Source organism: Epargyreus clarus, unplaced genomic scaffold (assembly GCF_041222505.1).
Source record: "Epargyreus clarus isolate Ecla_fem2 unplaced genomic scaffold, WU_Ecla_fem_2.2 ptg000019l, whole genome shotgun sequence".
NCBI lineage: Eukaryota > Metazoa > Arthropoda > Insecta > Lepidoptera > Hesperiidae > Epargyreus > Epargyreus clarus.
Window position 1 is genome coordinate 8,921,022 of NW_027332227.1, and position 14,553 is coordinate 8,935,574.

The following is a 14,553-nucleotide window of genomic DNA, read 5'->3' on the forward strand; positions in this document are numbered from 1 at the left end:
TAGCAGTAGTGTACTGTGCATTTACACACACGTTAATTATAATTATTCCGCCAGTTACTAGGCGCAATGATAACTAAAATATATATGAAATTAGGAAATAACTTAGTAATTTGATTATGGTTAGGGCGGGTAGTGATTATTGTGATTATATTTTTCGATCTGTTTCGACCCGTTAAAGTTTCTAATTAACTTGCTGTGGATTTTCAATTTGTCAGAATGTGGAATTTTGAACTAATAATAAATAATTGTGTGTTCCCGAAACCGAATCGGGAGTACATTATGAATAAGTGTTGTTTTTTTTATTCCAATCCACCTCACCACTAGATAATTTGTGAACAAGATACATCCTTATATTTTAGTCATACTGTGGTAAATAAATGTTTCTATATTGATTAAAGATATTATTAACTAAAAGCACTGGATACTGGTTTAGTAATATAATATAAAAGTACCTATTTTGTAACAATAATATTGTTATATAACAACATTACATACACCTATTTTATTAGCCAAGACTAAAATGTAAAAGCCATAATGCAATTATTCAGAGAGCCAAGATGCAACTAGTCTTCTTGCTGTTTGCTGTGCATTTGTCATCTGAATGGTGTCAGTGGTCAACCAGCCTTGCATATCGAAACAATGCGATGCTCTGTAAATAAATAACATTATTTAAAACTGTAAAAACTGCGCTTTTAGTCAATTTAAGTAAAAATAATATTGTTGCAATCTAGTAACTTTGCCATAATCTTTTTCTAAGGCGCTTGAACACTACTTCCGAAATCGTTAATCCTGATGAGCCTTATAAGGACAATGGATCAAAATTATTAAAATCGTATATTGTCATCGGTTCTTGATATTTTTTAAAAGTTTAAATTGAACTGGCCATTCAGTGGTAAAAATTGAGTTCAAAGATTCTGTTACATACATACAGGTTGAGCTAATAAAAGCGTGGTAATAATAAAAAAATAGTTATTACTAATTAGTTATTACACCGTTTACTCGTTGTCTTCCAGCTACGGTATTTTATGATTAAAATACTGTTACCTATCAGGGAATGTAGAATATTCAAAGGGGCGACTGAAATTCTAGCTATGCCACTTTAATCATCGTTTGCATTTTGCAATGGCACATATTTATAACACTTGTCAATATATATCAAGTACGGAATTACAGAAACTATACAGAAATTAAGATATGCGCGTTCAACACGTGTATTATAATTAAACATCTAATAATAAGTAAAGACATAGCAATACGTATGATGGTTCAATTATATGTTTTGTTTATAAGAATGTCTTTAATTGTCTTAAATGTGTTTGTTACGTCAATATACTTTATTCTTTTACCTGGGCACAGTAATAGTTGGCGAGCCTTCCTTCAAGTCTCTGTCGTACACGCCGAGCGCGTGCCAGGGGTCGATGGCGCCGTGGATGTTGATGGTATTATTCACGTTCGGCTCTAAGCCCCCAAAGATCAGATTCACGCGATCTACTGCGTCATCAAGGAAGGCTTCATCGAATCTAAAATCGAAGTCATTTACAATTGCATCATAAAATGGCTTCAAGATGCTCCTAACGGAATAAGTCAATCTCCCTTGTTGTGTATGGAAGGCACGGTTCCGGGGTTTCCTGATACTTATCATCTACTTATCTACATTTGATGTTTATTGTTGATCGAAGTCTATATGTATCAATATAGGACATCGAAATAATTCTAATAAGTCTAGGCCCGTATGCCTATTCTGCCAATGTTTTCCTTAATTTACTTCAAGAGTAAAGAACTCGCAAGTAATAGTTTGATTCCAACTAGGAATATCCAGAGTAGGCCGAATTTCATGTTAATAACATACAAACATAACATTATGGACGTTCTAAATAAGCAGGACAATCTAAATGAACCTTTTGACTTCTATTAGAACTTATAACGTTCAAGATGAACCTGAATGCCTACCTTTGGTCAAAGACTCGTTTACAAACTTCTACATAAAAGTCAACGCTAAGCCATGTCAGTTGATCAAATGCCGTTCCTGACCGAGGTGCGGTTTGGTAGTATCCGTACTCTGTGCAGGTTTGATAATACCAAGCACGGGCTGAAATAAAATTTTGATTATATTAGTACCATTCAATATAGGTATGTATTATAGGTAGGTTTTGTCATTGTGAAACTTGAAATACCACAACTAATATAATAAAACTTTATTTTTACTCGGAGATTACCTACATATACAAGACTATATTATAGATGGCCACAGATGCAGCGCTACGCTTAAGAATTAAATCGGTAATCGTCCTTATAAAACTAAGTCTATTTCCCTTTTAACACTATTAAATCCAAAACGCAGCATTGTTTAGCACTAGTTAGGCGCGTGGATGTGGTGTTAGTAACCACGAAGAGCAACAGTTTCATTTGACAAAACTAATTTCCAGTAGGTAGATACTTAAATATATCCAAACTGATCGTAGCTACTTTAAAAAGATTTTTTAATCATAAAATTAGTTTGAGTTAAGTATATTAAGTTCACTTACAGTTAGAACGAGTAGCGTTATAGACATTGAGTAAAGTATCGAAGGATATTGACCAGCAACCATTGGGACTCATGTTTTGAGATATGGCGATGTAACCTCCAACCTTCTCCATCGGAGTGACACCTGGTATGAAAAGATGATAATTAGTCGAATGGATATGCCAAAATTTTAAATTGTTATTCCGAAACTTTGGTCGGGCACTATTTCGTACTATTTTATAAAGGACCTTTAGCAAATACCGTAAACATTCGAAGCGAAATTGTTGCAAATACTGATGAGAGTGCCCGGGCGAGCGCGTTGCACTGAGCCCGAAAAGGTCCAGCTGATAAGACCGGCGAAGTATCCCAAATCATATTTGTTGTCGTAGTCTAGTGGTCTACATAATCTGTAAAACAAACAGAAATCGTTTACAATATACATACTTAACTAATGGACACATAAAGTGCATGAAAGTATAGGATGACTATTCAATAAAATTTATAACACATTGTGATCTATTAAGGCTAAAATATTGTTTTAAAGGTATAATATTTTTCAAAGTAATGTTAGAAGAAAGTTAAATTAATACATTACAGTTATATATATTTTTCATTCATAATTAATATTATGTTACCTGTAAACTGATTCCAATGTACGCCGTCCTTCTTCAGTTTCCATTGCCGAAATTGTATCCGCTATGCCTTGTTTTATTGTCGTTACACATTGTTCGCCTCCCTCTGAACGGAATGCTTCGTGAACCACTTCTAAGTAACCTGCGAAATAAGATTAGTTTAGTAAAGAAATCTTTATTAAATGAAATGAAGGAATGCTGTCTATATTAATTAGACATCTACACCATCCAAAGGTTGTTACTTATTTCAAATCAAATCAATTTTTTTTATTCAAAATAGGTTCTTTACAGAGCACTTTTTGAATATCAAAACAACTACTACCAACCACTTCACAAGGTGTTTCGTTATGGAGAAGAAGCGGCGAAAGAAACTCCATAACACACATCTTTAAAAAAAAAATGTTTTTGACAATGTTAATTTAACGTAATGGTACATGTGGAGCTGGAGCTAATTTAGACCACACCGTTTTGTCAGTCAAATAATCACTTACTTTATAGTACGCTCTTTTACATAGCGTTAGTTTAACGACATGTTTTACTTTTTTTCTGAGATTCAAAATGTGGTCGGGTATTTTATTGTTGTAGCGAATACAGTTGCCCATGAAAGATCTAGCCACCTTACATAATCTATGTTTAGGAATTGCTAATTTATTTCTATTTCTGGTATTAAAGTTATGGTGGTTACTATTTTTTTTTAACATATCAGTGTGTTTTCTTACATACATAATATTTTCATAAATGTATATATATACATACTTAACACCTCGGCTTTAAAATTGAAGTTGTTAGTTAATTCTTAATTTGAAACATTTTAGCAAAAAAGGTAAAGTCAATGTTTGTTACTCACCAGTAAAGTCAACTTCTCCTAAGATAGGTCCACTGGATGCAACTGTTCCTACCGCTAAGTGTGGATATCGTTGCTTGAACCACAACACCATATTAGCCGCGTAGGATCCTCCGTATAAAATGACTTTACTGTTAGCAAACCTCGGCTGCTTTTTCAGTTCCTTAATGAAATATGCGAGATCTGCTAATGCTTGGTCTACGTTGAGGAAACGTAGGTTTTCTGTTGTAAATACCCTGGAAGTTGTGAGACGTCTTTATATTTACAAGGAGGCATGGATTTAGATATGGCCTAGGATAGATGTAGGTACAAACTTCGTGCATTCTTTTGCACTTGGATGGACATGTTAAACTGTTGTTCCCGGCTCTTACCATTAGGTAGCAACCTTCTACCATTGCCGGATACAAAAAGTTCAAATAAATAAATTTAACAATATAATAAAATAATGCATACGTGTACGGCAGGGACTGTCCGTAATATCGGTGTTCAGTATAGATCTGGTATCCTCTGTTCTCCTGGGCCATTGTAAACATGTTGCCTGCCATCAACCAACCCGGGGCAATATCCCACTCGCCTCCAACCAAAATGAAGACGGGATAGCCGTCGCCCCCAAAGAATTGTTCATTGAACATAAACCTCTGGAAAGTAATTAGTAACAAGTAATTTATTTAAAAAATCAAAAACCCGACTGCACTAAAAAGGCTGAAGTAGAATTTCCAAAAACAATGAAATAGGCATTTCATTATTTTTATCCAGAAAGCCAAATACAAAGTTGCAGAGTAGGTACTAAAAAAACAGAAATACATTCGTTTGAATATAAATGTAAATAAACTTAGGTATATAAGGTTGCAATTGTTTACATAGGTATTTCTTATTTACGTGACTTGTTGCCGTCATATAGGTACCTGTATACGACCATTGTGAATTCTAACTACAAGTTTGCGACACAACAAATTATATTCCCTCTAAACAGATGTAGATTATTACGTTCATATAGAACCTATACCTATAGGTATTGTACCTACAAACACTCGCCTATTCACAATAGTCATAAACGGTTATCTTTTTGTTCAAGAACATAACATACATTTTAACTAAGTAAATGAAGTCTTTACATTTTTGACAACATTTTAAATATTTATTAATGGTCTAATAGCATCGGGTTTCGCAAAATTATTTGTATTCGTATAGGTCTTATGTTTCCTATAGGCTTAGATCAGCGTTTACCAGCCTTTTTCAGTCCACTGACTCTTAGGAAATCTAGCACAGTTTTCACGGACCTCCTTAATAAAATAAACAGCAAAAAAAAGATGGATTAGGTATTTCTTTTAGTTATTACAGATACAAAAGATTTTTCGTTTCGTTTTTCGCGGGCCCCCATACATACCATACGCGGACCACAGGTTGGGAAACACGGGCTTAGATAGATCTTTGGAAACTTTTTGCAACCATTCTAGAGATGGAACCACAAGTTTTTCAGAATAAGTCTATCAAAGGTGTCTATAGAATCTTGTAGGAATATATGTAGGTCCAAACTCCAAACAGTGCATGACCGCTTTCCAGGGTGATCACCCCGTGGCGGAAAGTTTTCTTTCGCCAAATATTATTAACAAGAAGAAGATTTCATTAATATTGCTATGTTTATGCTGGTAAATTATAATTACTAGGTACCTTTATTATATGGACATTTACATGGGCATACCTTCAAATGTGAGGATGGATTTATTGGTTCAAAAACTGTATTTCTATTATTATTTCTTGCACCTTTAATTTCTCCATTAATGCTTGTTGATCTAAAGTTATTTCATTCAAATTAAAGAATAGGTATTAAAGAGTATGTTTTTACCATTTGGTAAGTATTTTGATTCTGCGGATCGAAATGGTCAATTGGCATCGTGATCCAGCTCTGGAAGACATTCCTCGCCGACGACCGCTGGTATTCCGGAGGTGGCTGCAAGTCGACACGAAGAGGAGGCTCTATTACACGAGGCTCCCCTAACACCGACGCTATCAGCGCCGATATTATGTACAAGGAAATCTGAAAATATAGGTATATTTTGCTCACTACACAAACATTCTACCTTAACATTCTACCTATGACCTTACGAAGGGCACTCTAAACAAAACTACAAAAAAGACAAGCATTAGCTGGTAACAGTAGACGTGGTGGTGTTGTGTGGGGGGTCGAACCGTAATCACTATTTTTCTACCACTTTTACCTTTAAAATAATATAAATAATATCGTTTAAATATTTTTTTCGTATGTATTTTCTTTTTTCTCAAACGTTTCCAACAAAATCGATACGTACCTAATAATTACTAAACTATTTTTAATTAATAACGACCTAGACTGACTGCTTAATGTATGATCCAATCTTCAAGAAACGGAAATCTTCAAGAGAAAATATTAATGGTGGCCACCCATTCAAGAAGGAACACGGTATTATTAAAATGACTATCACGTTTCATAGTAGAATTCGCTTTACTACGTAATCATATTTAGGTATATCACATATTTTTAATCAGTTAATAAACTATGTAGGTACCTATTAAAAAGAACTTACTTGAAAAATGTAATTGCAATGTACTTACCTACTACTCAAAAAACTTAACGGACAAAAAATAAGACTTCTGTTCTTACCAATAAAATTGTAAATAATTGATTTGTTGCTAATATAATACTTATTTTTTACAAATTAGTAACAAACCAATTATCACAATAATTATTATTCAATTAGGAACAAATCAATTATTTGCAATTTTGTGTCATTCTTATTGATAACATAATTGTTATAGAAATGTTATTAAACTTACCATTTTTTTTCAACTACACAATTAATACATTTGAATCTATCAACATTTCTTAATAATATAAGGACTATCTGGTTATCGTTATCTTTAAGGTAGGAGATACGTAAAGGGTGATTAAGGTATCAATTGATTAGAAACATTTACACTAAAACATTCATAAAATACCTACTATACCTAACCTAATCCGCATTATTTTGTCTAGGTGGCATATTTACCTACATACCCAAGGATTACTCCCTTTAGTAAAGTTATTAAAGTCTATCCGTCTTTATTTTATCCCCAATGGATTATTGAAATAAAAAATAAACTTGTAATAGCTATGAGTAACGTCATATTGATTTTAGATTCTCAACAAAACCCTTTGATTTGTTACCATACGGGTAACATGGGGTGCATACAAAACATCTGTAATTTTATATAATAATTGTGTATTGGTCCGCCATATTGTGGCGTCGGATAGGTATTGGATTTAAAATAATACACTAATGCTAATGCAAAATTTCTTCGAAAATTAAATCATATCTTTATTAATTTTACTTTCTTCAGTCTTCTTAATGTAGAGAAAGTGCACAAGATATTAAAAGATGTTGATTATAATAATGGCGACATCGTGGTGCAATGGTCGCTATATTCAAAAGGGTTCGGGTTTGGTTACTGTTCAGAAAACACGTGTTACAACTAGATGTTTTTATTTTTGTGATTATTTGTCCACGATGGCCACGACGTTATTATGTTAATCATATTGTGGGAAAAGACTTGTGTCCAACAGTGGGTCATAAGATGGGTTGCAGTCAATAAAAAAACTCTTATCTTCGAGGTATTTATTATTATCTTACAACGAGATTAAACTAGGAGATAACGTTTATTATTAAGGTATACATTATTATGTCGGAGTGTATTGTGTGTTGTAACGCGCTTGATCTCTTTAGGATTGATCCAGTTAATAAAGATTCATAAATTTTGATTTTACACACCTTTGAAAACAGTAGCAGGAACTTAAGAAATATCAGGTAGAAACATTTTCACACTGTTCATAAATATATGAACGTAGTTTCGAACTGCAATAAGTAAGGTCCCATTTCATTCTAAAGTAATTGAACTTGACAAACAAGAGCCGTGGAAGACAAAATCATATTTATATAGAATAGTTATTGTCTGCTGCGGCACGCGTCTGTTACGTTCTGTGTCGGAAGATGTTGATGAGCCCTTACTACTGATTTCTTATTGAGGCGGTAAATACAAACTTATTACTTACGTCATAGAAATCTGCCACAATAAACTCGGACACAAATATAATTCAACCTTTCATCTTAATCAAAAAATCCTTACAATAATTAATAACAACTTTGGATGTTAAACATACTCTACTATCAGTCTAAGTCTTAACAGTAAGTAAGTAATAGATAAGTAAAGTTTAGCATAAGAAGGTTAATAGGTGAGGAATAGTAAAGAGTGAATAGTGGAAAAGGAAGATATTGATTGATACTTGAAGTAGTTATTTAACATTTGCCGTATGGTCGTCTACAGTCTTGTGTTCCACACACCAAGGATCCACTGGGGCTCCCGGGACGATATGGGGTTCTACCCAAATAGTTTCCGCTGTAAATAAAAAAAAAACATTTTTCAAATTACGTACACAGATCACTACAAAAACAAAAGAACAACAGATTCTATATTCATCAGCTACATTGCCGGGCATTGAACCCAGGCCCATGTGTGTCAAATCGGTATGAGGGCAAAATTTTTAACGGAACATTAAAATTGAAATTATTCACATAATATATTACTTATGTATGTTGCATATAACATTGAAGTAGCAAACGAGCATGCAGTCCAATTGATGGCAAGTGGTCACTGCCGCCCATGGATATCTGTAGCCACCACCTATAGACGAGTGATTTTAGCTGAAACCCATCTCAGATGCGGTGCTACTCCTGAGCATTAATATGGTCGCCTCATACGCAACTCTTCTGGAATCCACACCCTTTCAACTCAGGATTTCATGCTTACCTTACTTTTTTGCCGTGCTTTTAAAGCCTGACTTTGCAAAACCAGATTTAACCAACGATTCATTAGTCATTTTATTATAAGTAAAAATAGATGCATGTCAGCTATTCATTATTATGGTAGTAGATACGTAGGTAAATATTTAAAGGTACGACTCGAGTGACTTGACCACTACAAAGGAATTCTTACAAGTTATAAATATTTACAATGACACATAGAGGCAACAATGCAAGCACATACATACTCATATAAATGTACTTTCTTTAACAAATCGATGTGAGGTACCGATAAACCAACGAAGGCAGTCAGGAATGTTGGTTGTTTATATAATTCGAAATCATCCTCATCAACCCATTAATGTCTCACTGCTGGGCACGGGTCTCCTCTCAGAATGAGAAGGATTAGGCCCTAGTCCACTGCGCTGGCCAAGTGCGAATTGATAGGATTCACATACCTTTTAAAACTTTTTTTTTAAGATTTCTCAGGTATGCAGGTTTGCTCACGATGTTTTCCTTCACCATTTAAGCAAGTGATAATTAATTTCTAATACGCACATAATTTTGAAAATTCAGAGGTGTATGCCAGGGATTTGAACCTGGGCCCCTCGACCAAGAGGCCGAGTTTCTTAACCACTAGGCTATCACTTTTTTTTTGCATAATTTAAGATATTAGTAATAAATGTAGTTACTACTACTAAGATAATTACTAATTAGACATCGCTCCATCGGATAACTGATTCTGCTATGAATTTTTGAAACCAATTTCCACTAGATCGGGTGTTTTATGTGATTTACTATAAAATGACGAGTACTTAGTTATTTATTTATGGTTTCTAAAAACAGTTCATTGGGACATGTAGTAGCCTGTTATGTACATAGACAACATTAAATAAACTAAATATAATTTTGAACTCCATAAACTCTGTTGCATCCTTGTATGTCTAAATTACTTAAAATCATTAATCTCTTAAAAAGGGTTTGCTAAAATCACTTGACTGTTTATTGACTGCATCGACTTTAGGTAGAACTCCTGCTCTAAGTGGAGTTGGTTACAGATGTCAATGGACGCCAGTGACTATTTACCGTCAGGACGACTGAATTCTCGTTTACTACTATAATATTAAAAAAAAAAACTTTTTTCTTACCTGGGCCCATAATTGCATACGACTAGGATCTTCTTCCACCCGTTCTCAAATTTCTCAGACACCGCACAACCAACGTAAGTTGTATCCGCCCACGCCATCTGCAAAATCGCCAAATTTCATTATTTTATGATGAAACCACTCAATTAAAAGCAGCTATACATATGTGTACACTGTACATAAAACAGTACATAAAGCAATACTTTGATGGAGCAATACTTTGTTATAGTAAAATGTTAAAATATAGGTATTTTGTATGATAATGTTTGCATTTTTTTATCACTCTTAGATACATGCGGATTGGCACATTGGTAATTGTACCGAGTTTCCTTACAGAAGATATCGGGTACGATTCTCGGAAGCCTGACTGATGAACTCAAATGACTGTTCTTGGTATGTGTAGCATACACACGGGCAAACCAAATATGATGCAGTAAGTAAAAAAAGTTATTTTAACAAAACCTACACTAGACTAAACCTCAATCCTTTCTAATTATAACACTTAAGAGAGTAGTTTGACTGGCCTGTTGGCCTACTTAAGAACAATCAGTGAAAATGAAATGTATAGCAAAACCAATCAGTGAAAGTATATGAACCATACCTACAGTCATCTAGCATAGCTTTGTTACAGCCGCGGACTATGAGCTTAGAATGTAAAAACAAACCCGAATGGTTGGTAATTAGGCTTCAATATTTGAGGGTCCGAGTCCTCAGAGGTTCAAATTCCAGGTACGCACTTGATTTTGCGAAGTACTGTTCGTAGGTATAATAAATTATTTATCATTCGCCTTGACAGTGAAAACCTAATAAAAAAAGAAAAATATCGCGCAAAAAGTTGCACGCGTAATAGTTCTTAAAATTTCTAAAAGTTATGTAACTTCTTTACCAATAAGCATTTATCAATGCTGTGGATTATGGTCTAAGTTCCTCACTTTGAGAGGACGTGCGCCTAGGAGTGCAAGAATAATAGGTTAAGAATGATGTTTTAAAAACTTACCTGAGTATAGTGTCCAATTTGCTCGTCCCTCGAACCGTCGAAGTCTCTCGCCGTTAATGGAGCAAACGTGTAATCTTTGTATTCATCAAACCAGGAGTCTAGGGCTGAGCTTGGGTCCAGAGTATAGCTTCTATCAGTGGTAGAATACATGTAAAGGTTTTCACCGGTCGTAAACCTGTTGGAAGCTAAAAAATACCAATATTTATGAAGTATTACAAAGTTACCATTACGTATTAGATACAAAGTTATTAAAAATAATTAAATAATACATAACAACGCAAACAAAGGACTTGCAGTTTTATTAAACGCAATAAATATATTTTTTGTGTTGCATCACGAATATAATTAAAACCTATCGCTGTTATACTGAATGAAATGTTTGATTGTTAAGAGGCGATAAAAATCTTAATTAGTAGCAACACAAACACTAACGAGCATGCAGTCTATCTGATGGTAAGTGGCAACTGTCATCCATGGATGTTTATAATCAACCCCAGATAGGATTACAAAACTGTTTACTTAATTGCCCTCCTTAAGGACTAAGAATGCTTCGTCTTTAAGGGTAAGGGTAAGGGTTCGTCGTTCCGTATAAGTGGTACAAGTGTTTCTCTCTTACCACAACCTTCAAACCAGAACAAGGTGATGTTGTACACTGATAAAAGGTCGCAGTGGTGCCTGCGTACTCAAACCACTTAAAGTTATATTACCTTTAGAAACTATCTTATTAAAAAACATACCAATTTTTTTATTTGGATTATGTATAAACTTATGCTTAGCAGCCCAATTTGCGGCCTTTGCAGCTAACTCAGCATCCCACATCTGGAAAAGAAAATTATATTGTAAATCCCGAAGGCACACGGCGTAATTATACTCTCTGGTAGGAGAAATATTGGTTCTATTTGATATCCTCAGTATGACCTGTCTTAAATATCGCAAATATAGGCATCGTAAACAAAGTAATCATATTGCAAGATTCTGTTGCACGATTTAAGTAGGTGCCTGCTACTTACTAGATGTTGTGTCATTTATATGTTAATTATATGAAAATCTTGCTCTACTGTTCAAACCAGACTAGGACATCATAATAACACTATTAGCACGATACAAAAATAATTCTACAAAGCATTTTACGATTTAAAGTTAAATAGCTTTAGTTTGAGATGAATAAATAATCATATCAAATCAAATCAATTTTTTTTTATTCAAAATAGGTTCTTTACAGAGCACTTTTTGAATGTCAATACAACAACCACCACTTCAAAAGGTGTTTCGTTATGGAGAAGAAGCTTCATGATAAGTCCTCATTTACTCTATTCCACGTTAAAACGGCGCATACCTATGCTAATATTAAGTTAAGTATGTAATCTTTGACAACTGCAGCAGGTCACAGACCTACCCCTTGGTTAAGGACTTCCATGTATAATGGTTACCCGACTACCATGTATACTATAGATTTGTGAAGAACGAATGTAGAGTAGGTTAGCTATAAAAAGTCACCAAGAATAAAAGGCCCTTCTGTCATCTATTCTTAACCCAGGGTTTTGAAGAGTCACCTTTTCGGCTCAGTCCAGCCATAAACATTACTTTTCATGTTCTAATTCCGATAAATCTAATTCCGATGTGTCTTTACAAATGATTCGGAATTAGTGAGTCTTTACAAATTATTCGGAATTAGATTACAGAATTAGAACCTCCTGCTATAATATCAGTTGATATAACTACAAATATACGCAGAAGGTACACAAGTTATCTTACTTTTCTGTCATGCCAAAATAAATTGTTAACACAAGATTACACATTTTAAGACATTATGATTGTTTAATGAATGCTATTCATAGAGCCACAGTAAATAAAGGTGTTAATAAAGGAAATGACGAATTTAATCAGATGTACATAGATTCATCACTTCCTCAATAACAAAACAATGATTTATTTTTTACTATCAAAATAATCACATTTACATAATGGACTCAATTGGTAGATTTACATCATAAATGTAATAAAAACTATTAACTTCTCTAAATTATCAACAATTTTAAAATCATATAGAATAATTATATAATTTTCAAAGTATCAGCGAAGCACCGAAAAATAAATGAGATAATAATTTTATACCTACTACCGACTGCTGGAGAATGTGGCAAATTCCATATAACCCGACATATCCTTTAGAAGCCCTAATTACCTATATTTAGAAGACTTAAAATAAAATTTATACGGACTACCAACACAATGCATTAGATAATTCCGAAAAATAACGGTTTCTTGTACCACCATATTTTTAACTTTTTATTTTTATCTATTTATAGTTATAACGGCTAATAGTAATACACACCCTATAGAAAATTTAAGTGTCTATCCTCTACCTCTACCTACTCTGCCTAAACTAATAGCCCTTTTTATCTTTAGGATAGGGAACCCTAAAAAGGATTTCAAAGCAGACACTCTTAATCATAGACTTAGAATTTTTTCGCTACGCTACACATCTATGCTCTTAATTGTTATCTATTTATTTAAGGTGCCTAAATTCAGATAATATCATTCAACTCTAGATGATTATTAACTTTTAAATCTAGATGGTTATTAAATGCAGCTTTTATAGACTTAGACCTAGGTACGTTCAAATAGTCGTAGCAATTAGATCACATTTTAGTTTAAAATGAATTTTTGAACCGTAATTAATTATTACAATTATTAAATGTTTACGCGGAATAATGGGAAAACCATGAATGAATATCCACCGTACTATATATAATAATAATATGTTTTTTTACGAATGTACTTACCTAATTAGGTCAAACAGAATAATTATGGACTTATTCATTCATTAACTTACATGTAACTTAATATGCCAAATTAAAAATACGAACCATAAATTTCATCTCGCTCGCAGCCGGCTGGTTGTATACTTCTCCCTTGGCCAAACGAAGACGCCTCATATTGTGTCCATCCACAAACCCCTTAATTTGTTTACACGATAAGTCGATTACTGTAAACAAACAATCACCTTTAACCTTATACTATTCACCTATATTATTTTTATTCAACCCAGGAATCGCTTGTTTAAAATTATTTCTTAAAATCTCAAATCCAAAAAAACTATGCACTGTTCACTTGTACTAATAATTATAACAATTTTAATTGATCTGAATATGAAATATTTTTCAGTTACAATATTTTTTAATTTCAAAATAAAATACTAACACCTTGATTGAGCTAAGGCCAATAAACTAAAAAGTATAATTCCAAGTTCCATTGTTTCGTATGAAATGACCGGCAGTAAAGCAAAGCGAAGACTAAAATTTTTCGTATGCTGTCGCTGCTGAAATAGGAGTGCGTTATATACTTACTCGCATTGTACGAACGCATCGCCTTTACGTCTGTCGAAGTCGGTGACTAACAAGTCCATTATGATTAAATTAGGGCTGTCAATCACCATCAGAATCATTAATATTTTTATTTAATAAAATTTCTCTTTATCGTGAAGAATCTTTGACATGGTTTACTTAAAATATTGATTTCGACGATACTAAGATAATCGTGTTCAGACATCGAGTACCTACTTACTCGCTGAGTATATATTCTTGCCTACTTAATTAAGAGCTTTTACATTTGATG

The 14,553-nt window shown here is 33.6% G+C and overlaps 2 protein-coding genes across 2 annotated transcripts; both read right to left on the reverse strand.

Annotated features, from left to right (window-relative positions):
* Positions 1–474: 474 nt before the first annotated feature.
* Positions 475–7,177, reverse strand: LOC140750302 (putative serine protease K12H4.7). Its single transcript, XM_073083749.1, has 10 exons — positions 7,169–7,177; positions 5,826–6,017; positions 4,433–4,617; positions 3,983–4,215; positions 3,139–3,277; positions 2,765–2,910; positions 2,526–2,648; positions 1,951–2,089; positions 1,347–1,520; positions 475–649 (listed from the first exon to the last, which is right to left on the reverse strand). Exons 1-10 carry the CDS (start codon positions 7,175–7,177, stop codon positions 541–543), a joined length of 1,449 nt encoding a protein of 482 aa, XP_072939850.1. The 3' UTR covers positions 475–540.
* A 419-nt stretch (positions 7,178–7,596) lies between these two features.
* LOC140750399 (venom allergen 5) lies at positions 7,597–14,293 on the reverse strand. The gene is made up of 6 exons (XM_073083892.1): positions 14,140–14,293; positions 13,806–13,924; positions 11,673–11,754; positions 10,936–11,120; positions 9,942–10,039; positions 7,597–8,389 (listed from the first exon to the last, which is right to left on the reverse strand). The coding sequence occupies exons 1-6, from the start codon at positions 14,189–14,191 to the stop codon at positions 8,290–8,292; spliced, it is 636 nt and encodes a 211-aa protein (XP_072939993.1). The 5' UTR covers positions 14,192–14,293; the 3' UTR covers positions 7,597–8,289.
* Between the last annotated feature and the right edge of the window lie 260 nt (positions 14,294–14,553).